This window comes from Cyprinus carpio, chromosome A12 (assembly GCF_018340385.1).
Source record: "Cyprinus carpio isolate SPL01 chromosome A12, ASM1834038v1, whole genome shotgun sequence".
NCBI lineage: Eukaryota > Metazoa > Chordata > Actinopteri > Cypriniformes > Cyprinidae > Cyprinus > Cyprinus carpio.
The window spans coordinates 23,471,130-23,496,394 of NC_056583.1; the positions used below are offsets into that span (position 1 = coordinate 23,471,130).

General features: G+C 37.9%; 1 protein-coding gene across 1 annotated transcript; it reads left to right on the top strand.

Annotated features, from left to right (window-relative positions):
• The first annotated feature begins 3,070 nt into the window (after nucleotides 1-3,070).
• On the top strand, nucleotides 3,071-12,922 carry LOC109084607. The gene is made up of 2 exons (XM_042768091.1): nucleotides 3,071-3,137; nucleotides 8,854-12,922. The coding sequence occupies exons 1-2, from the start codon at nucleotides 3,127-3,129 to the stop codon at nucleotides 10,445-10,447; spliced, it is 1,605 nt and encodes a 534-aa protein (XP_042624025.1). The 5' UTR covers nucleotides 3,071-3,126; the 3' UTR covers nucleotides 10,448-12,922.
• Nucleotides 12,923-25,265: the final 12,343 nt, after the last annotated feature.

The following is a 25,265-nucleotide window of genomic DNA, read 5'->3' on the forward strand; positions in this document are numbered from 1 at the left end:
GAAAGGCCCTTAGAAGAGGAAATGGCTGGTCCTTCTGTGGGAGATCATGCTTTTCGTTTGAGAGAATTAGCTTTGAGAGAAAAAGAGTTGGAGTTCTAAAAAGCAAAATTTGAGTTACGAAATCGTGAATTGGATCATGAGTTTGCATTAAAACGAATGGAATTAGAAATGGCCAATAAGAAGGGTGCTGCTGTCTCTGAATTTGATTTGGGACGAAATCGGAGGATGGTTCCTCCTTTTTTGCGAAAGGGATGTTGAGAAATACTTTAGTCATTTTGAGAGAGTTGCTACTACTTTAAAGTGGCCTGCAGATTTTTGGTGTTTATTACTGCAATGTGTGATCACTGGTAAGGCGCAAGAAGCTTATTCTGTCTTGACTATAGACGAAGCAGCAGATTATGAAACCGTGAAATCCGCAATTTTAAAAGCCTATGAATTAGTTCCGGAGGCGTATAGACAGCGTTTCAGACATAATGTAAAACTTTCTGGTCAGACTTATATGGAGTTCGCACATAAGAAAGAGATCTTGTTTGATCGATGGTGCGCGTCTAAAAAAGCTGAAAGCAGAGAACAGTTGCGACAACTAATGTTGGTGGAAGATTTTAAAAATGGCTTGCCTGCTGTTCTTTCTACGTATTTAAATGAACAGAAAGCTGAGACGCTTCACAACGCTGCTATGTTAGCTGATGACTTAGTGTTGACGCATAAGGTAGCATTTAAGGATAAGTCATGGGACCGATATCCTGTTTCTTCATCAGTCTTAAGTTCAAAAAAATCATCTGCCAATAAAACAGTCAGGGCTTGCTTTTATTGTAAAGCTTCTGGACATTTAATTGTAAACTGTCCCGTTCTTAAAAAGAAGTCTAGCCCAAAGTCTGTTGGTTTGATTGCAGGTGATTTTCCTTTGAAATCTGTTCTTTCACCTGACTCCATGATTCAGCCCGAGAAGGCTGGATATGGGCCATTCCTGAATAGTGGAACTGTGTCCGTGTCTAGTTCTAGTGAGTGTGTGCCCGTTAGCATCCTCCGAGATACTGGGGCTGCTTTGTCATTCATTTTGGAGGGAGTATTACCATTGTCTGAGAAGACTGCTACTGGTACTTTTGCTCTCATTCGAGGTTTCGAAATAGGAGTTCTAGAAGTTCCATTACACCGTGTTCAATTGAACTCTGAAATGGTGTCTGGGAACATGATAGTAGGTGTTCGTTCATCTTTGCCCATTCCTGATGTAACTTTCATCCTGGGAAACGATTTAGATGGAGGCAGTGTGTGGAGTTGTTTAAATGTGCCACCTGAAGTTGTAACGTCACCTCTCATTGCTACTACTGATGAGTGTGCTGTAAAGCACCCTGATGTGTTTTCAGCATGTGCGGTTACACGCTCTATGGTTAAACCTAAAATATTCACATCTCAGACGAGGTTGAGTTAAGTGGTACGTGGTTTGAAAATCCTGATTTAACCAAGTTGTCTTCTGTTGCTCTACAGGGGGAATTAAGTCTGCATCCTCTGAGTGCTGAAAAGGTTTTTGAACATCTTGGTGATTCGTCTCTGTCTTCTGATAAACTAATTGCCACTCAAAGGTCAGATCCTTGCTTGCATCATTATTTGAAGTGGTTCATACAGAGCAGACATTTGGGAATGCACCCAAGGGTTACTTTCTCAGAGATGGGATATTGATGAGAAAGTGGGTGCCTTCTAACTCGTCTGATATCTGGAATGTTGTTGATCAAATTGTGATTCCAGTTAGTTATCGAGACATGATCTTAAGTGTGGCTCATGATGGTATGGCTGGTCATTTGGGTGTAAGAAAAACATACCATCGAGTTTTCCGTAACTTTGACTGGCCCGGTTTGAAGAAAGATGTGTCCCGCTATTGTCACTTTCACTTTCACTCATCACTCATTGGTCTTAACATGAGGAGGCTGAACGCTTCCGCTGCTGTGGCACAGACATCAGAAAAATACCCCCAAACAAAGCAGAAATCACAATATACTGTAGCCAGTTTGCACATGCTGCATATAATAGCTAATAAATGACAGCAGCGTGCCCTTGACACTCCATGCAGCTGAAATCAACCACACATATTTAGCATGGCTAATGAAAACATCGCCCTTGAAAATAAGTTAATGCTTCACTGAGGTTGCACAGCTAAATATGTTTATTTCACTTTAACCTGCTCTCATATCCGTAGCTTAGTTGGCTTATTCTCAGTTACATACAATAGACTGTTTTTTGCTGCAGTATAAACACAGTTGCATAAATACTGCTGCTTGAAACCTTAGTAATTCACTCCTGCATTTAAAAACTTTACTTTAAATAAGATTATTTTCTTTGGCAATGTTAATGTTGACATTAACATTTAATGTTGATATAAATTCTGTTGTGTTGTCATTTTCTTTCATTTAAACAAAATGCCATTTACATTATTGATGGTGTGATTTTTTTTATTTAAATATGATTTTTGTTACTTTCCCTGCTTCTCTTAAAATCAAATAATACCCTATATATTATATATAGTCAAAATTTGGCTGTGGTAGAAAATGAGGTCCACCAGGTCCACAAACGCCCAAGAGGAATCTAATAAGTGTTAAAATTATTGTATATGTATATTTGTAAATTTATTCTTTTATGTATAATCTTGGATTATCACTAAGCAGTTCCTGACCAGGGTTCCCTTTCATGTATCCCCCTCATTTAAGGTAGATACTACTTTTTTCCCCTTCAATAATTCATTTGAAAATGAGAATTATTTAATCATGTTTGGGTTTGATTTATTTTCTCAATTTTCAGCAAAAACATTTTTAAAGCACACGCACAAACACATAAATAAAACCAATGAAAAGCATGAAAACATTTAATGTAGTGGATATTTATTCTTCATGATAATTAATTATATGTGACTATAATGAATGACTCCATAGGATGAAGTGCACATTTCTCACATACATAAATGTTATTGGCTTTTTATAACAAACTATTCAGATGACACAGAAGGCACATTTGGTTGGGAGGGACTTCAACCAGTTAGGCTTGTTAAATAAACCAGTATTTCAAAGCTGATTACTCAGACAGATGCTCCAGCACTAGGGCTTCAGTGAGGTGCACACTTTCAGTCCTGCTATCACCATGGACTTCAGGTAAGTTGAAATACTTCTGAAATTCTACCACTGTGTGCTCATCTTTTGCAGCATCTCAGACATGACACATTTTAAAACATTGTGTTGAGTTCAAAGGAGTTAAATCACACAAGTCTGGGATTTTAAATTAAAATATCCTTGGTTTGATTAAAAAGACAAGGCTATTATATGTATAAAATGAGACAAAAGACGCATAACATCAACATGGAATATGCAATTATATTCCATTCATGAGATAAAATCAAAATAAAATATTAGCTCATCCAATATAATCAATAGAACCAATATTCTCTTACAGATTTCTATTAAACCAACTCTGTAGTGTTCAGTTAAAACAATGGGTGTGGGAACTATCTGAACCTGCAGGAGATTTTTTTTTATTATAATCAACCACTTTTCAAAGTATACAAAACAAATCACAACGATATACAGGTGCATCTCAATAAATTAGAATGTCGTGGAAAAGTTAGTTTATTTCAGTAATTCAACTCAAATTGTGAAACTTGTGTATTAAATTAATTCAATGCACACAGACTGAAGTAGTTTAAGTCTTTGGTTCTTTTAATTGTGATGATTTTGGCTCACATTTAACAAAAACCCACCAATTCACTATCTCCATAAATTAGAATACTTCATAAGACCAATAAAAAAAAAAAAAAAAAAACATTTTTAGTGAATTGTTGGTCTTCTGGAAACTATGTTCATTTACTGTACATGTACTCAATACTTGGTAGGGGCTCCTTTTGCTTTAACCTGTTAACCAGACCCCCCATTATGGGACTCAAAGCTGAAAGTGCCCTACCTAACTTAAAATTGTAACAGTTCCTTACTTCAGTGTGTTACACATATCATTTTGGTGTATTTAGCCCTATTCGGACGGGACTAGTTTTCTAAACTACGTTTGAGTTTCGATTCTTACCACATGACGTCTGCAATTTTCATGTACCAATTTGGACGGGACTAACATCTCCGTGTTTATTACGGAGGTGGAATGGTCTGTTTTGTGCATCTGGGCGTCACAGAGATCACGCGCTCTGTATGCGTGCATTGCATATAGTCATTTGGATTGATTACCATTAGTATTATTACACAATAAATACTAAATGGCTAGTATAGCAAAACCATGTTAATGTGTGGTTTCTTTAGCTTAACTTGGTTTTTTTTTTTTTTTTTTTTTTTTTTTTTTTTTGTAGTAGGCTAAACCCATGTTTAATTTTCATAAAGGTACATCTGTTATTAAAACATTATGTAACTGAGTGCATAAATGAACGTGAGTAATCTTGCCTGATGCTGATATTACAATAGCCAGTATTAATAGTTTACGTGATCTGGCTCTTGATTTTATTATTTTTTTTTAATCATTATTATTTCTTTGCCGGGAAGCAAATATATCAAACATGCGCGCGGTAAGAGCATCTACGGTAATTCACGTTGGCCAAAACACACAAGGAAACGCGTTGTGAAATAAAATATCGCCGGCAATCACAGACATTCACATTTGGATGGGATTAGTTTTCTCAGAGGATCACTGAGTTTGCTGAAAAACAGTAGGTAATTTGCTCTGGAATTATCACAGAGGTTGTGTGAGAAAAACACAGACGTTGCAGATTCGGACGGGATTAAAATCACCAAGTACGTCTGTGAAACACAGATTTCTCTAATGACCCCCTGTAAAACTAGTCCCGTCCGAATAGGGCTTTTGGAAAGAAGACCATTTGGGCTTTACTTTTTATCAACCAGAGTTGGTAATGCTCAAAAATATTAAAAGGTATAGACACTGAAGTGCCTTGAATTTTCTTTTTACCACACTTAATTTTTTTATTTATTTGATATAAAACTAAATGAAATCAGTCCTGAACCAGTCTCGAAAATTAATGGGTTGAAAGTCACCCCATTAAAAAAAGCCCTCCCCCCCAGTATAAAAAATATTTACCAACTGTATTGATAGGTTCTACAAACTATTTTAGTCATTAAACATACCACTGCATAGTTTTTCAATTATAAAACAATAGACAGAAACTTGGACATCATATATGTGATTTATTTGAGCACTCGAAAAAATAAAATAAGAATAATTTGAGTAAGAAAAATAAAAAAGATTTAACTTTTTATGCCAATTACAGAACATCCTGAGATTGCTAGAAATGCAGCATTTACAATGAATTCTGGTCCTATAGTCAATTATCACGTGTTGACGTGCTGATGGCCAGTTATAGAGATATATAACCATCAGATGACAGGTGTGTCAGAGCATGCGTCACGAGCCGTCACGAGAGAGCGTTAGAATTCAAATAAACAATTTTCCGCCTATCTTTCACTTTTTTTTAGTGGGTCCTCTCATTCTGTTTGTGTCACTGTACGCTACAAAACTATGCCATTTTTTTACTACCAAGATGCAGTTTCTGAGCGTGAGTTATTCCATAACAGACACAAACAATTCTGTCCCGGAAGAACTGAATTGTAAACAAAGGAATTATCATCCATATTACAACTTTATTGCTTCGTTGGACTAAAAGTGCATTAGTCCATGAGATGTCCAAGTCCATGAGATGTCGTTCAGTGGACCCTTACCTTTCTAACTAAACCGGGATTTACAGCTGTGGATGTGTTTATGAGTTGTTATTACAACGAATCTGGTATGTACTGCGTTTTTATTCTTCATGTTTTGATGTGCACGTTAACAGGTTAATTACTGCCTCAATTCAGCGTGGCATGGAGGTGATCAGTTTGTGGCACTGCTGAGGTGGTATGGAAGCCCAGGTTTCTTTGACAGTGGCCTTCAGCTCATCTGCCTTTTTTCTGGTCTCTTGTTTCTCATTTTCCTCTTGAGAATACCCCATAGATTCTCTCTGGGGTTCAGGTCTGGTGAGTTTGCAGGCCAGTCAAGCACACCAACACCATGGTCATTTAACCAACTTTTGGTGCTTTTGGCAGTGTGGGCAGGTGCCAAATCCTGCTGGAAAATGAAATCAGCATCTTCAAAAAGCTGGTCAGCAGAAGGAAGCATAAAGTGCTCCAAAATTTCTTGGTAAACGGGTGCAGTGACTCTGGTTTTCAAAAAACACAATGGACCAACACCAGCAGATGACATTGCACAACAAATCATCACAGACTGTGGAAAGTTAACACTGGACTTCAAGCAACTTGGGCTATGAGCTTCTCCACCCTTCCTCCAGACTCTAGGACCTTGGTTTCCAAATGAAATACAAAATTTGCTCTCATATGAAAAGAGGACTTTGGACCACTGGGCAACAGTCCAGTTCTTCTTCTCCTTAGCCCAGGTAAGATGCCTCTGACGTTGTCTGCGATTCAGCAAATTCCTTGACACGTCTGTGTGTGGTGGCTCTTGATGCCTTGACCCCAGCCTCAGTCCATTCCTTGTGAAGTTCACTCAAATTCTTGAATCGATTTTGCTTGACAATCCTCATAAGGCTGCGGTTCTCTCGGTTGGTTGTGCTTTTCTTTTCTTCCACACTTTTTCCTTCCACTCAACTTTCTGTTAACATGCTTGGATACAGCAGTCTGTGAACAGCCAGCTTCTTTGGCAATTAATGTTTGTGGCTCACACTCCTTGTGAAGGGTGTCAATGACCTTCAGGACAACTGTCAGACAAGCAGTCTTCCCCATGATTGTGTAGCCTAGTGAACCAAACTGAGAGACCATTTTGAAGGCTCAGGAAACTTTTGCAGATTAGCTGATTGGCATGTCACCATATTCTAATTTGTTGAGATAGTGAATTGGTGGGTTTTTGTTAAATGTGAGCCAAAATCATCACAATTAAAAGAACCAAAGACTTAAGTCTGTGTGCATTTAATTTATTTAATACAATTTTAAAACAATGGTACTTAAAATTAGAACTGAAATGTTGTTGCAACTGTGATCTATCTATCTATCCATCTATCTATCTATATATATTAAAGAGAACTTACAGAACAAGTATGGGCTTCTATTGGTGCTCAAGACATTATTTTTTAACATTGACTTACAACTATGAGGTTCAAGTTGAAGAGCCGGACTACACTACATGTTAGTTAAATGTAAAACATTTTTATATACATTGACTTTCAAAGGTGACTTTAATTGTATTTATGTCTTCCATCTGCTGCATGATTTCTTGTCTGGCTGGGTATTGGGTTCATTACCATAATCAATTTCTTTAGCAGTGCACAAGTGCTTTAGTATAACATTATTGCATTTTTTTAAAGGGTCATGGGCCCTACTAAAAGAAACACAGATCACTATAATGGTGACTAGAGCAAAAACATTTTAAATAAAACATCAGCATTGACTACAGAGCTAAAGCTCTGTTAACCTCAAGAACTTTTGTAGACATCTGACAGAAAGTCAAACTGATTAGTAACAAGTAAAGCTGATAATGCTGTTTTTGGAGTTGGTTAATCAACCTCCATCATTAAATAATCTTGAGAGATTTAATGCCTTTTGTTTCAGTTGATTTAATCTAAGGTTGTGGCTGGAACTTAGTTATAGTTCTTGTGTTTCTGCTTGTCTCTTATCTCTTTTTTCTGTTCTTGTTGTTTGTATTTCCCTTCAGTGATTCTTGTTAACAGTGGGTGTTCATCACTAATGCTCAATCATCACTTGACTTGTTAATTTAACACTGGAGATTGTGCTTTGTGGTTCAAAGGTGTTTGATTGTGGTTGGAGCTGAACTTTGCAGAATGGTAGCTCTCCAGGGGCAGAGTTGGAGACCCCTGGCATAACCTGTCCACCATACAGGAACAGTCAAATCTGGTCCGTGACCCCTAGAGAGCAAGCTCTCTGAGCAATGAAAGTCACAGTGTTGTCACTTGAACAGGAGATGTTTACATTAGTAGTCCAGGAATGTCATCTCTGGCTGAAACTGGCAGAGATGCGAGATGCTGACAAAATTCTTTGACTTTCTTGACACTCCCATCACCAAGGCTGACCTCTTTGGCTCCACTGTCAAGGAGGCTTTCAAGCACATCCTACATCTGTGTGATTTGTCTATGACAAAGCTGCCGAGGTGAACCTCTTTGTCCACCTGTTGCTGAGGGTGCCCCCTCTGGGCGTCAACATCTGCTGCCACCTTGGATGCAGCCATTGTGTCAAGCCTCCCGCAAGAAGGTGGCCCAGCTCACTTCTCAGGGCACTGCTAAGCGTTCCAGGAAGACCGTGACGGAGGAAACTGCTCAGATTCAGAGGGTGGCGATACTGCCACTCCCTACCTGGAGGAGGGCCGGGGACACACACACTATTAACATCACTTGTTCTGCCACATTTTCACCAAAAGAGAAGTTTTCTCTAAGTCTGTGTCACAAAATTCTGTTTCTGACAATGAGCGATGCAGTGTTTCCCCATTGTAGGTCCCAGCATTCTCAAATCACTATATGCCATTCACATCCCAGGGGAGCTCTATCATGCAGCCGATGTGGTAATCATGACAGTTTACACTGGAGAAGGCTCAGGCTACAACCCCCTCTACTAGGCAGGCTTATTCTCTAAAGTGGAGTCTGTTAATTGAGTGGTGTCACCAAGAAGACCCCAGGACATACCTGATCAGTATAGTGCTTTCCTTTTTGCAGGTTGAAAGTGTATGTTGCCACCATTGTAAAAAAATAAACTGTTTTATTTACAGCTTTGATATTTTTTACAGTGCAGCAGAGAGATACCCTACAACTAATTAGGTCAAATTAATGCAAAAATTCTGAGATACATTTGCCTTCTTATTTTACAGACAGCCAATTCTTCCACCACGCAGATCAACTCTGATTCATCAAGGACCTCCAAAACGAATCCGTCTACATACAGATAGAAAAGTACTTAATGAAAATGGGAAAGTCAGAAAATGGACATATGGGAAAAAGGACACCAGTAAGCAAAACAAAATTGTTCTGCTGGTGGGAGAGACTGGAGCTGGCAAGACGACTCTCATCAACACCATGGTCAACTACTTAATAAAGGTGGATTTTGAGGAAGAAATATGGTATGAAATCACAGAAGAAGAAGCTGGAGATCAATCAGAATCGCAAACCTCTGAAATCACCATGTATGAGGTCTGTCCTGTACAGAGTGCCCTAACTCTTACCATCATTGATACGCCAGGCTACGGAGACACTAGAGGACTGGAAAAAGATCTGGATGTTGCTGCGAATTTAGCCACTCTGTTTCAGAGCAGTGCTGGAGTTCGTGAAGTTGATGCCGTGTGTTTTGTGATTGAAGCATCTAAGAATCGTCTCTCAGACAGGCAGCATTACATAATCAGTTCAATTCTGTCTTTGTTTGGAAAAGACATTATGAACAACATTGTGTTTTTAATCACACACTCTGATGGTATGACACCCAAAAATGTCCTCGGTGCTATCAATAAAGTTAAAATCCCCTGCAGACGAGACAAAAGCGGCCAACCTGTTTATTTCTTATTCAACAATCGGCAGGCTGACACCCGTCCTACTCAAGAGCGGCACATTCGTGCTCAAAGCGATGCCTGGGAATCCAGCATGGACAGCATGAAGCATTTCCTTCAGTCTGTGAATGAAATGAATAGAAGAAGTTTAGAAATGACTTCAGATGTCCTCATAGAGCGCATTCAATTAGAAGCGGCCATCTGCAACTTACAGCTGCGAATTCAGGAGAAGGAGCAGAAAAAGGCAGAAAAACTTCAGATTCAGGAGGCAATAAAACAAAACAAAGAAAAGATTGAAAACTGTAAAAACTTTGCCATTAAAGTCAAAAACACTATCAAAGAGAAGGTGCCCACTGAAAGTGCCTCATGGAAGAATAGGAAGGCGACGACCTGCACCTTCTGTGAGGAGAACTGCCATGAGTTTGACTGCTGGTGGGTTTCTGATCCCAGCAATTGTGAAGTCATGAAGAAAGGTTACTGCACTGTGTGCACTGGGAAGTGTCATCACAGCAAACATGTAAAAGAAAACAAGAAATACATAATCAAATCCTCATTTATGATGATGGAATTTGATGACATTAATAAGGAATATGAACAAGCTAAAGAAAAATCCAAGAGGATTTTGATTATAATGGATTCGCTTGACAAAGATCTGCAAGAGATTGAAACCCAAAAGTCAATTCTTCTGTTCAATGCTTACAAGACCATCAAGCATCTGTCTCAGATTGCATTAAAGCCAGACTCTGCCTTCACTCTTCAGCATCTCGACTTCTTCATCCCCAGACTGAAGGAGGCTGGGAAAGAAACCTGGGTCCGAGAGCTGGAGGAAATGAGGAGAACAGCTGAAGCTGAGGAAGCAAATAAAGATGCTCTGAGTTACCTTAAAGCTGGTCTGACTAAACTATTCCTCGGTGGGCAAAGTTGAAATTCCTTCAATGGTGGGGAAAGAGTTAAATCAATAATACTTAATGACTTAGTTTAAATCAGTATTTTGGGTATTGGATGATAACAGAAAATGTTGCAAACAAACAGTAATTTGTTTCACCATTTTGTTTTTTTAAATCCTGAAAATCCTTTCCTGTATATTTATTTTTGCTTATGGTTATTTTGTTTAGATTATTGTCTGTATTTATAAATTGCTAAAATCTCAAACTTGATATTTTCTTTATTTACATTTATGCATTTAGCAGATGCTTTTATCCAAAGCGACATACATTGCATTCAGCTAATACATTTTTTTTATTTAATTTAATTTTTTATTTTTTTACCAGTATATTTGATTTCTGTTTAAGTCAAGATTTTCAGAGTCAAGCCAGCTGACCTCTTCAACTTAAGGTTTGTTTCTACAAGAAGTATATATATAGCCTGGTAGAAAATTAAGGTGCTCTGATCAGAAGTTTTGGGGTTGACCATCGATCACTGGAAGATGTATTGGCTGACACAGGTCAGGATCACCAATCATGGGACTATTATTTTTCTCAGGTAACATTATTTATAGGGATGCTTCAGTAAGTATTTTTTTTTCCAGACATTATTTATTTTGCCATTTTTACAACACTATTTTTATGTAAAGATATTAATCTGAGACTTCCAACTCATATCCACAAATTTTAATCAGCAATGCTAATGTAATGTAAAGTTCTTGTGTCTAGGAAGTGGGTTTGGTTGCAAATATATGCTTTTATTTAGCAAATACACAAACACTATTCAAGCTTAATAACAATACAGAAAAGCTAGTAAAACAAAGTTGACAGAGAAACCAAGCACACTTAAATTTACCAAAAGAAACACATTACAGTACAATAGAGAACAGCTCAAACAAAATCAAGAAAACTTAAAAATACAGAGCTTAAAACTTACAACTAAGGGATCAGTTACAAGACACTATTTTCAGCTAATAACTGGAAACCTTCCATCCATTTTGGCTGTTAATTTACATAACAGGAGTTTTGGGGGCCTGAAAATGCAAACATTTAAAAACTTGTTTCAAAGTGCAAGTTTTTGAAAAAGATACATCTGTATAAACAATGTAAACTCGAATTTGTGAAAATACATGGCCATGCATATTATGTGTTTAAAAAGAGTATGTCAGCAGGTGCGAAGTGGCACTGCCAACTACTGGCCGGCCTGACATGCATAATACAGTGTTTATTAATCATTTTCATGGGTCCACGTGAACAGGGAATGTTTTGACGTTGTTGTGTAAACGTTTCCTAAAGTTCTAGCTACATTTTTGGTCTGGTGTGACACATGCAGGTTAAAGGTTCAATTAAAACTATTGCCTAAAACTTTGGCTGTTAGCTTGTTTCACTTTCTGTAGATTGTCTAATAGTAATGAAATAGTTCACCTTCATTTGTTGGCTAACAACTAAATATGAGCTGATGCTAAAAAATTATTTTATTGGTTTATTAATTAAATTAATTTTAAAAATTTAAATTTAAAATTTACACAACAAAGCCTGACAACTTTGTAACTTGAAAGATGAATGCACAATTGTAGAGGTGGCTGCTGGATGAGCCTATGTGAATACCTAAATGTCGAAGTTCTGGTGTGGACAGATTAAAATGGTTTGAAACAAACATTCAACTAATTAATTACTTATTAAACTCTTGTTTAGAGCCATTTGCAAAAACAAATAGTCCATTTATGATTATGACATCCTCAACTCAATGAATGTGAAACTTTGGATATTTTTTAAGTGTAGACGTTATATGTGTAATAGTTGAATATGTGTCACTAACAATATGTGACAATGGCTTGTCAGTTACGTAAATTAATTATGGTAAAAGTGTAGTAACCATGCTTTTTTGGCATATTGATTATGCCATTTGTATGTGCAGTGCTGGTTCTAGTCAAACACACCTGACAAAATGTTTTTTTGTATAAGCTTTTGTCGTAAATGAGTTCCTAACTGAAATTGCCATGGTTACCTAAATGGTTACCTACCTGCCATAGTAAAGGTGCACAAAACTGCCTGCCCATTCAGATAATTTGAGGACTTAATTTCTGGCAATATTGTTGACTTGATTGCACAGACACTATTTGAAGAGAACTGATTGGAGCTGGACGATGTCATCACTGAATCAATAATGAACTGACTTTTACTGAAAAATTTACTGTTTACTATTGTCTTTTTTTGAGCTGGTTTACAGAAGAACTGAATTTTGTTTGCATTATTGGCACACCATTTTCCTGTTTAACACTGTAAAGCTGCTTTGACAATCTTTATTGTAAAAAGAGCTACTGTACATAAATAAAGGTAACTTGACATTGAAATTGACTTCTTTTGTTGTTGTTGCTACGGCAATTGCATTGGTAATAAACTATCAACATGAATTCCTAACCACAAACACAATACTGTCTTATTTTTCAATAAAACAGAATAAAAATATTTTAAGCATCAATCGTGATTTTGAGAAGCACTGATGATGTTATTGCTTCAAACTAGTGAATTAGTGCTCTAAGAACCACATGTGATTTTATGTCTTTTGGCAGTCCATTTAATAACAGAAAGTCATGATTAACTACAGCCTTTGTTTGTTTTGGCATTGCGTGTGCATGTGGTGGTGAGGTCCTTTTAGTTGCAAGTAGGAAAGACTGCTTGTATTAAAAACCAGTTACACACCTTTAATAGGCTGTGTGTGACATAATTTAAATGGTGTGTGACATACTTTAAAACTTCTGTGCCAGGATAACATATGCATATGATTTGACCCATAGGACCTAAACAAGGGAATTAAACCTGAACACTACCCACAACTCATGGTAAAAGAGGTCTTATCAAACATGCTAAATGCCAAAATCTTCTTGGTGGTAGATGCTAATCAAGGGTTCTAGATGATGAATGCTGTAAGCTGTGTGCATTTAAAACACTCAAAGGAAGGTACAGTTTACTGCATTTGATAAACAATGTAGATAATATATTAGCATTAAGAGAAACAATTCAAGAACATGATTACAAAATCAAAAAACTCCTGCAGGAGCAATCTCAAATTAATGAGGTAAGTCTATTCAAGGTTTGGGTAACAATTATGTTACAAGTTCCATTTTTGTGTACTATATGCATTAATGCATTAAATATGAAATATTTTCTATTAAAATATACAAGGTGTTATTATTGCCCTCTAAAGTTACTGTTGGAGATATTAGCATTATATGGAGACATTAGCATTGGGGAAAGTCGTGGCCTAGTGGTTTGAGAGTTTAACTCCTAACCCTAAGGTTGTGGGTTTGAATCTCGGGCTGGCAATACCACGACTGAGGTGCCCTTGAGCAAGGCCGAACCCCCAACTACTCCCTGGGCGCCACAGCATAAATGGCTGCCCACTGCTCCAGGGTGTGTGTTCATGGTGTGTGTGTGTTTACTGCTGTGTGTGTGCACTTTGGATGGGTTAAAAGCAGAGCACGAATTCTGAGTATGGGTCACCATACTTGACTGTATGTCACCTCATTTAATTTTTATGTGTCAGAAATCAGTTTACAGGCTTTCATAGACAACCTAGGAACTCAGGAAAGTTTTTCTTTATATATATATATATATATATATATATATATATATATATATATAAGCCCTTTAAAACATAAAGTGTCATAACACTCCCTGATAAAAATTTTAGTGTTAACTTACTTTTTTAAATAAGTTTTAACTATAAGTTTTCTGGGTTAGAGACAGCAATGGTCTCATCAACCCTATCAACCTCTTTGTCAACCTCTTATCAACCTACAATGTTTGTGTGTGTGTGTGTGTGTGTGCTTTACTTTATGTTCATTTATTTAAATTGCTGTAGTCCTGTTTCTATATCTATTGATTTCCAAATATTCATTTAACATTTATTATTACATTACATTTTCTTTTATTGTTAAATGTTGTGTGTGCTGTTGTCTTCACAGCAGTTAGGAATATTTCCATCAATATTTTCAGCATTCAACATTATTACAGCATCAGCTGTAAAGCAGTAATTTTACAATACTTTCTTACTTTTCTTTCTTCTTTTTTTTTAAATTACACTTGTTGAATTTTTTGTGCTATGGAGATATTTGATAAAATTGTTTTACCTTCATTTTGTTTCCTGTCTCCTGTCCCTGTCTGCAACTGATTTATAACTTTGTGTTGAGGAGTAAAAGTTGTCTTGTCTTGGTATGGTGCCAGATGTTCCATTAACATGATTCCAATTTAATGTAAAATACTTTCATGTCATCATGGATGACAAATTTGGAATTGTTCTTGTTTAAGGAAAATTAAAAGTGGAATTTGAACAACATTAAGTGCAAATTCTCATTCCAGTGGCAGCAAAATATTCATTCAAACAAACATCTTAAGGTATCTTCCCCTTGTCTCCACCCTCCACAAAACAGCAGTATATATAAACAACATGAGTGTGTATATCTGCAAAGGACATCAGTGAGTATCAACACAAGAACTTCATGCAAAGAAACTTCTCAAGGTAAAGGAACCTTTCATGCATTTTTTAAGTATTTAACGAGTATAATTTAAAAAAATTATAATAATGAGATGATGTTCTCATATATTTTGGTCACACTAAAAGTCAGTTTCATAATCTGAAATCAAATGTGCATTTAGTGCGGGGGTTTTCAGTAAATTTGAGAGAAAATAATTTTTTTTTTTTGCATTATATATATATAAATCAAGTTAACATTCCAACTTATTTCAGTATTAGTCTTTTTATCACTACAACATGTTTAATGAAAGGCATTTTAATAATAAAACACAATTGTGAAGCTGCTAGTCTGTAGAACAGGAGCTTTTTTAGAGGATGCAAGAGAGGGAAGGAGAGAAAGAGAAGAACAATACACTGTATATTAGGGCTGTCAAATGATTAATCACGATTAATCACATCCAAAATAAAAGTTTACACTGTAATTAGGCAAATTAATCACGATTAATCACATCCAAATAAAAAAGTTTTGTTTACATAATATATGTATGTGTACAGGGTATATTTATTATGTATATATAAATACACACATAAATTATATATTTAGAAAATATTTACAATAATATTTATATTCTTATATATATTATATATAAATATATTTTAATATATTAACATAAACATATTCTTCTTAAATATATACATGCACAATACACTGTAAACAAAACTTTTGAAAAAGAGAAGTTTTAAATAACAAGACAGATAACAAAGAACAATGCAATAGAAAAAGTAAAATCGATCCTGAAAAAGAGAAGTTTTAAAAATATCTAATGATTTGCATCCCTAATGTCAGCTGGGAGAGGAATTCCACAGTTTTGGAGCATATGATGAGAAGGCTCTGTCACACCTGAAACGAAGCCGTGTTTTGGGAACAGCTAGGAGACTACACTGAGAAGATAACAAATTGCGATTTGGCATGTAAGGTGTTAAAAGATGAGCCAGATACTGCTGAATAAATGACTAAATGAGATGAAGCGCACACATCAATGACATGACTGAAAATTAAAGTGTTGTTCCCGTCATTTTATTCAGACTGTTTAGATTCTAAATTAAATTGAAAGCACGTTTGGTTTAGAGGCACTTTAGCCAGTTAGACTTGTTAAATTGTTATATTTTCATCAAAGCTTTTTGTTCTAGCAGACACTTGACACAAAGGCTGGTGTGTAAGAATATTCATTTATATTTTAATTAATAGCAAAAGTGCATCTCTCAATGTTTAAATATAGTATTTATATACTCACTTTCTTACATGATCTGTTTTGCTGTAAGCAGACTGTAGAGTGACAGTGAAAGTTTTCTGTGGGGAACACATTCAAGTCCAGCGATTACCATGAGTTTCGGGTAAGTTAGTGAGTGAGTGAGTGAGTGAGTGAGTGAGTGAGTGAGTGAGAAGACTTTATTAATCCCGAAAGGGAAACTGGTTTGCCACCAACTTAAAACACAAAAACAACAACAAAAACACAAAACAAACAAACAAAAAAAAAGAATTCAACATTTAAAAACTATGAAAAAACATGATTAAGAGACCAATAAGACATGATTATAACAAGATACAGTTACACAATTCAGAAATGCAAGGCAAAGAACCGACAGTTCAACAGTTTGATAATCAACAGTGTTCATTAAAATATCTAACCGCTGCAGGAACAAAAGTCCTTCTCAATCGCTCACTAGAGAACCGAGGCATAATTAAACGCTCACTGAAAGAGCTTCTGAGTCCATTAAAAACACTGTGTAGTGGATGGCCTTCAAAAAACATAATTTTTAATTTTGACCTCATCCTCTTCTCCACAATGACCTCAAGTGAGTCTGGGATAAGACCAATAACTGAACCAGCTCTCTTGATGAGCTTATTTATCCTAATTTTATCATCAACAGATAAGCTGCCCCCCCAGCAAAGAACAGCATAAAAAAGAACACTAGCCAAGATCCCCTGATAGAAAACATCTAAAAGCTTTGTACTAATGTTAAAAGATCTGAGTTTTCTCAAGAAGAAAAGTCTTGACTGAGCCTTCTTTATTAAAACATTAGTGTTCTCTTTCCAATTTAATTTTTCATCCAAATGGACACCTAAAAATTTATGTGACTGAACAATTTCGATCGGCTGGCCATTAATTATGACTGCGAGGACCTTCTCCTTTTTCTTTCTAAAATCAATCACAAGTTCTTTAGTCTTCCCTATATTTAGTTTTAGAAAGTTTGACTCACACCAGCTAGAAAAAGACTGAACCTCCCTTCTGTAAGCAAGGTCATCACCCTGATTAAGTAGACCTACTAAGGCGGTATCGTCAGAGAATTTTTGTACCAGACAGGATGACTGACTATGCCTATAGTACGCAGTGTAAAGTGTAAATAAAAAGGGAGATAGAACTGTGCCCCGAGGTGCTCCAGTATTAGTTAAAATAATTTCAGACTGTTTGTTACCAAACCTAACAAACTGTGGTCGTAATAGCAGATAATCTAAAATCCAGGCAATAGTTGTGTTATGCAGTTTAAAATTACTTAATTTGTTAGCTAAAATATGTGGCTGTATAGTATTAAAAGCACTCGAAAAATCAAAAAACATGATTCTAACAGAACTAGCAGTAGTTTCGAGATGACTATAAATATTATGTAACATAAATAATAGTGCATCATCTACCCCCACATCCTTCCTATATGCAAATTGCAAGGGATCCTGGAAAGCAGACACCTGCCTAGTCAGATCAAGTACAACCCTCTCAAAACATTTCATAATGTGTGATGCCAGAGCTATAGGCCTTAGATTAGCAAGACTATTTGTCACCTTGGCTTTTTTAGGAATAGGAATAAGGCAAGATGTTTTCCACATAACCGATATTTTAGCAGAGGACAGAGACAAAGAAAACAGTGAATGAAGGACAGAGCATAGCTGGTCAGCACATACTTTTAGGGTACGTGGATGTACACCATCAGGGCCTTCTGCCTTATTTGGTTTAATACGCCTTAACTGCTTACGAACCTCTTCAATACTAAGATTAATAGCTGAACTACAGTCCTCAGAACTGCTCTGCCTAAGATTAGAGAGGACATTCTCATGTACAGAAGAGAAATCACATTCGTCAAACCTGCCAAAAAAAGTATTGGCATCGTTAGCCTGTATACCCAATTTACATAAACTGGGATTGCTAGTCCCATATCCAGTAATACATTTCATACCATTCCATAGACCTCGTGTATTGCTAATGGTCATTTTACCTTCAACACTTTCCTTATATTTTTGTTTGCCCTGTCTGATAATGACTTTCAACTCTCTTTGGGAATCTTTAATCCTTTCTTTATCACCACTATAAAAGGCTGCTTTCTTCTTATTAATAGCAGCTTTAACTTCTCTGGTGACCCATGGTTTATTATTGGGAAAGATTTTGATTTGTTTACACGGAATTACAGCCTCGACACAATAATTAATATAACAAGTCACTTTGTCAGAGATACTGACCAAATCACTGTCTCCTTCAAAAAACACAGACCAGTCGGTGCATTCAAAGCACCCCTTTAGTGTTTCACAAGCATCATCTGACCAGACGCGCACAGTCTTTAACGTAATCGGCTGTTTACGTATCACCGTTGAATATTTGGAAGTCAAGTTTATCAGGTTATGGTCTGATTTACCCAGCGGAGGAAGCAATTTAGCAACATAGCCATCCTTAACATTTGTATAAAACAAGTCAATAACATTGTCGCCCCTCGTAGGACACGTCACCATTTGTTTAAAAGATGGTAAGGTGGTAGAGAGAGTGCAGTGATTAAAGTCCCCGTTCAAAATAACCAGCGCATCTGGAGAGGAGCGCTGTAAGTCATGCGTGATTCTCGAAATTGTCTCAATGGCACACTTCCCATTTCCTGATGGTGGGATATACACCACCATGACAATAACATGGGAGAACTCCCTGGGTAGGTAGTAAGGTCTACAACACACTGCAATGAGCTCGATATTCGAGTCACAAACTCTTTCTTTTACCGTAACATGTTGAGTATGACACCAGCGGTTGTTCACATACAGACAGACACCTCCACCTTGCTTCTTACCCGTACTTGCTTGATCTCTGTCCATCCTGTGAAGTGCAAAACCTTCCATCTCCACATGGGAATCAGGTATCCTGTCAGACAGCCACGTCTCAGAAAGACAGAGTAAACTGGTCTGCCGAAACGTGCGATCGAACTTCAAACAAGCTGTTAATTCATCCGCCTTGTTGACGAGAGAGCGGACATTCCCCATAGTAACCGAGGGTAAGACAGGTTTGTGTCCCCGCCGGCGGTTTCTGACCCGGACACCTCCTCTGCTGCCTCTCTTCCTAACTTTTGCCCTGGGCTTGATTTCTGGTAAATCGACATCAGGATCCAATAGACTTGATGCTGAAAACCGCAACTGAAGAAGCTCATGCCGGCTGTACGCTATGACGGGCAGACCTGGCCCTTTCATCACGTGGAATGTTTGTGCGGCTTTCCAAACAATCAATATCCACAGCCACAGAAGGCAAACAAATGTACGATTTTTAAGTGCAGCCATAATCATGTCGTCAGGGATCGATCACGCTAATAATCCAGAGTTAAGATACTTCCAAAAAAAACTTAAAACCACATAAAACACAGACGATCACACGCACAGTGGTGGCAGAGTCGCCAGCGAGGTGGGCGGCGCCTCTAGGTAAATTGACATTTATGTGCTTTCTACAGGATAATAATCCACGGCTAGATGTGCACAGTGCACTGCTCGATTTTAATGCATGACATGGTGGCAATAACCACTTGAAACGTGCCTCCATTATGCTCATTAAAATTGAGTAGTGCACACTAGCATTCTGTTCACTTCAAATCAGACACAAAGACAAATTAGTGAGGGAAGACTGCATTTATCTGAATGAATTACAACTTTTTTTATGAATTATCGAGAAAGAGAGAGAGAGAGATTGTGCGTGTGCTCAGCATCTGTCTACTAATGTAATGAGGGTGAGGGTGAGGCTGAGGCTGTGTTAGAAACCATTTGCATAAATTTATTGAGCAAACAGTTCAACAATCCAAAACGTGGGGCAGAAATCAGAGCTGTGGTCACTGGCAAAGACGTCAAAATCACAGTAATCAGTCTAACCAGCAAACAAGCACGGGAGCAATCCAAAAGGCAAAAACCAGAAAAACAGGCGATAAATCATACACGTAGTAATGATTTATCGTTGAGCTTGTTGAGCGCCAGGAGCACCACCTGGTGCTCAACAAGGATGTCCCTGTGGTCGTGGTGCTGGACGATGTCTTTGATAAGTGATTGATCCAGGATGTCAGGGGCGGCTACCCATGATCTTTCCTCAGGTCCATAGCCCTCCCAGTCCACCAGATATTGGAGCTGACCCCCTCGATTCCAGCAACTCATTCACCTTTTATGCTGGTGATCCATCTATATCCAGCGGTGGTGGTGGCTCTTGGTTCTCAGCATTGGGGTCACCATCCGGGTGGACTGGTTTGAGGAACGAGACACGGAAGGAGGGAGAAATCAGGTAATTAGTAGAAAGCTCAAGCTGGTACATGACCTCATTAACCTGTTTGATTATTTTAAATGGGCAAACATACCTGGGGCTGAGCTTCCTGCTCGGTAGCCGCAGCTTGAGGTCCCTTGTAGAAAGCCAGACCTGTTGTCCTGGTTGGTAGGGAGGGTGTGGGCGACATCGTCTGTTGGCCTGGAGCTCTTGTGTTCTAAAGGCTCTCTGTAGATGGACATGGGCACTGTCCCACACCTTCTTACTGCGTCTGATCCAGTCATCGACTGTAGGTACAGATGAGGGTTCACCTGACCACGGGAACAAGGGGGGTTGGTATCCCAACATGCATTGGAAAGGGGTCATGCCAGTGGAAGAATGAGTTAGGGAGTTTTGAGCATACTCAGCCCATGGAAGGAATTCTGCCTACTGGTTCTGTTCATGACTACAATAAGTTCTGAGATACCTACCAATCTCCTGGTTCAACTTTTCCACTTGGCCATTTGACTGTGGATGGTATCCTGATGTGAGACTTACATTGATGTCTAATTGCTTGCAGAAGGCTCTCCAAACCTGAGAGGTAAATTGGGTTCCTCTGTCAGAAATAATATTCTCAGGAAAACCATAGACTCTGAAAACATTGTGGAATAGTGCTTGAGCCATTTCCATGGCTGTAGGAGAGGGATCAAACAACAGGCTTTAGAGAAGCGATCAGTAATTATTAATATGGTGGTGAAACCATTGGAGAGTGGCAGGTCTGTGACAAAGTCTATGGACAAGTGAGACCAAGGACGCTGAGGAATTGGTAACGGTTGGAGGAGACCAGAAGGTTGGGGTCTTGGATTGAGTGCAAATTTTGGTAGGTCTTGACATAGGTTACCACATCTCTGGTCACCGATGGCCACCAGAAGGAGTACTGTAATAGACGGAGAGTGCAAGAAATTCCAGGATGTCCTGAGCTCAGAGGAGTGTGAACCCATTGCATGACAAACCTTGAGGCACAAAGTGTTTATTTGGGGGACAGTTTGCTGATGGTGGTTCTTGCTGATGGGCTCGTTGGATCTCTTTCATAATGTCCCAGGTTATTGGAGCAATGATAACAGAAGGTGGAAGAATAGATTCAGGTGTGACATTGTCTGTTGAAGGATTGTGATGTCTGGATAGAGCATCAGCCTTACTGTTCTTGCTGCCAGGTCTGTAGGTGACGGTGAACTGGAAACAAGTGAAGAATAAAGACCAATGGGCTTGATGTGGATTCAGCCGTTTGGCACTCTTGATGTATTCCAGATTTTTATGGTCTGTGATGACTTGGAATGGATTGACTGCTCCCTCAAGCCAATGCCTCCACTCTTCTATGGCTGCCTTCATGGATAAAAGTTCTTTGTTGCCTACATCATAGTTGCGCTCAGCAGAAGTCAGTTTTCTTGAGAAAAATGTGCAAGGGTAGAGTTTACCTGGTTGACCATAATGCTGGGAAAGAACGGCGTCTTTTGATGGTTTGCATTTTAGCAGTGACGTTAGGGGGGGATGCAATCAGACTGTAGTTATGAATGAAGCGTCTGAAGTTTGCAAAGCCGAGAAATCTCTGAAGTTCTTTTACTGTAGAGGGCTGAGGCCAGTCTGTGACTGCTCTGACCTTGGAATCATCCATCTCGACACCTTGATGACTGATGTTGTACCCAAGAAAGGACGTTTGCATGACATGAAACTCAAATTTCTCTGCCTTGACATATAGCTGGTTATCCAGCAGGCGGGAGAGTACTGTCTTGCCATTTGGATGTGTTCAGATTCAGACTTCGAGTAAATTAAGATGTCATCAATGTATGCCACTACACAGTGGTTCAGCAGATCTCTAAAAATTTCATTGATAAAAGACTGAAAGACTGCTGGAGCATTAGCAAGTCCATACGGCATGACCAAGTACTCATAGTGCCCCCTAGTGGTGTAGAAGGCAGTCTTCCATTCATCACCTTCACAAACCCTGATCAGGTTGTATGCACTTCTGAGGTTGAGCTTTGTATAGATCATGCCCTCACATAGTTGTTCAAGTGCAGAAGGAACCAGTGGAAAGGGGTAATGGAACTTGACAGTCACATTATTTAAACCTCTGTAGTCTATGCACGGCTTTAACCCTCTGGAGTCTAAGGGTATTTTTGGGGCCTGGAGAAATTGTCATGCCCTGACATTTGTGCTTTTTTTCAGTTTCTTATAAATATCTAAATGGCTAAAGTCTAATCTCACTGTAATCAGCACAAACTTTGCTATAATAACATGTGAGCAGCTTGTATGTACATGATTGTGTTTTTGAGAAAAAAAAATGTTATGCGTGGTTAGTGAAAAACTAAAAATGTTAAATCACTTGAATAAGGCCATAAAACACATACAGAACATTGGTTCCCAGGACTTTTGAGAACTGGAGCTTGTAGCCTAGAATTTTTCTTTCTAAATGATGTGAAAATCATCGTTTACTCACTTACAGAAAACAATATATTGATTTAAATTTTCTAAGACACTTTTTGTTGGTAAAAGTCATATGCGAGTAGGCGTCAACTATCATGAATTCAAACCTGAGAAGACAAAGGCCTGCATAATGAGCTGCATAATGAGCCATTCAGTCAGCTGTGTCACTGAGAGGGATGAGTTACAAGAAAGAATGTGAGGACAAAATAAATGTATATAATTTTATGTTTGTAGTTTATTTAGAATATTTAATTATCCCACAAAATAATTTAATATTCACTTGTGAGTGCAGATAAACAGTTTATTAGGAACAATCAAAGCTGACTTTCAAACTGAATTTTTTGCATCATTACTCCAGTCACACAATCCTTCAGAAATCCTTTTAACAATCTTATTTTCTACAAAAAACATTTGTTATTATCATTATTATTATTATTATTATTATTAATAATAATAATAATAATAATAATAATAATAATGTTAAAAACAGCTGAGAATATTTTTTCAGGTTTTTTTGGGGGGATAAATTGAAAGAACAGCATTGTTTGTTACATTTGTTACAGTTACATTTATTTGTTACATTTATGTTATTTACATCAAGCTTTTGAATGGTATAGTAGTGTATATTGTTATTGAAACTTCATTGAACTTGATTATACATTTAGTCAGGAATTATAGCTTGGAAAAAGTCTAACTAGTAAGATGTTTACATGTTATGTGAAAACTAGTACAAGTATATAAATAAATAAAAAGAGACTTACTCATGTTTATGATCTCTGCTGAATAAAGTGCTTCATTCTTTTTTTGGAAATCCAAATCTCAAATCCTCAACCACATCACATCTTTTTGGGGTGAATTATTAATTATGTATTATTCCTCTCATTGCGAAGCAAACAGTAAAATTAAAAAAAAACTTGAAGAACAGTCTCGCTGCGTTGTCTTCTGTTGTGTGGGCGTATTCAAGCCGCGCGCTTCAGTGAAACATTAGAATCTGAATAGCGCGTTCAGCGCGGGGGCGTGGTCGCATTAGAAGATAATGAAGGGAGACGTGAAAAATGGACATTGCGTTGTTTTCATATGGATTACTTTATCACAGAATAGTTGTTTTCGGCAGCACTTTTTTAGTTTAAAAGTAGACATGTCAGGCTTTCTATAGATATATCTCATGTCTCTTCGTTGAGTATTCACTGAGTTAGAGTTCATTTTAATGACGCGTTTGTAACTGAAGATCAGCGCAGACAAAGGCTGCAGACAGCACACCTTGCTTGTTATCTTTATTATATAAGTGCACAAAGTTTTGTTGTTATGTCTGTATACAAAAAAAAGTAGACCTTTTACAGATTCGATAGATGTATTGCTCTTATCTGTACGATCAAAACTGAAAGTGTAATTTAAGTTCTTTTCGGGGTTATCAGGAGAAAATGCCTCATAACGCGTATACGCATTAATCGACTTCAGAGGTTTAAGCCTCCATCTTACTTTTCCACAAAGAAAAATCCTGCGGTAGCTGGTGAAGTAGAGGGACAGATAAATTTGGGAGAGTCAATGATGTAGAAGGAAATGGCCTCTTGATGGAATAGTCCAGTATGGAGTTGAAGTGTTTGTGTTTGCTGGCTGATGCCATCTCCTATGGGTGTATTGTTAACAGCACTGATCTTGATGGGTAGCACACAGGGTTGAGTGGGAATGTTGAATTTGTTAATGATTACCTTGTGGATAAGATTCAGGGCAGCTCCAGAGTCTTTCAGTATCTACCCGAACAGGAAAAGTCAATGATTTGGTTAGAAGAAGAGAAAATTGTTCAACACTCACCTGGGTAGTAATCTTGGTGTTCCTCCGGGCTTTGTGTGGGCATCCTATGCTGTGGTGGCCTGTTTCACCACAGTAGTAGCACAGATTGAGTTGACGTCATCAAGTTCTCTCCTCTTCAGTGAGTCTTGAGAAACACAGTTGCATGGGCTCCTGGCTAGGCATTGACATGGGTACAGTGTTAATTTCGTTAACGAAGACGACGACGAAAAATATTCGTTAACGAACATTTTTTTCTGTAACTAAGACGTTATGCCACGTTTTCGTTAACTAGACGAGACTGGACTATAATGTTATTTGAGTACTACCGGACATTCAAAATGCATCCTATAGGCTATTGTCCTTCAAAATGTGCATCCCTGTCATTGGATTGCGATCGGATAAGGGGTGTTTGCATATTTAGTCAGTATAGCAGCCGCAGTGGATGGATAGGCTAATAAAACGTGAACTAGCGATCTGAAACAATGGCCTCAGCACCCGAAAAGGCACAGATAAGGTAACCAGACGTCCCGTTTTTCCCGAGAGTCACAATAC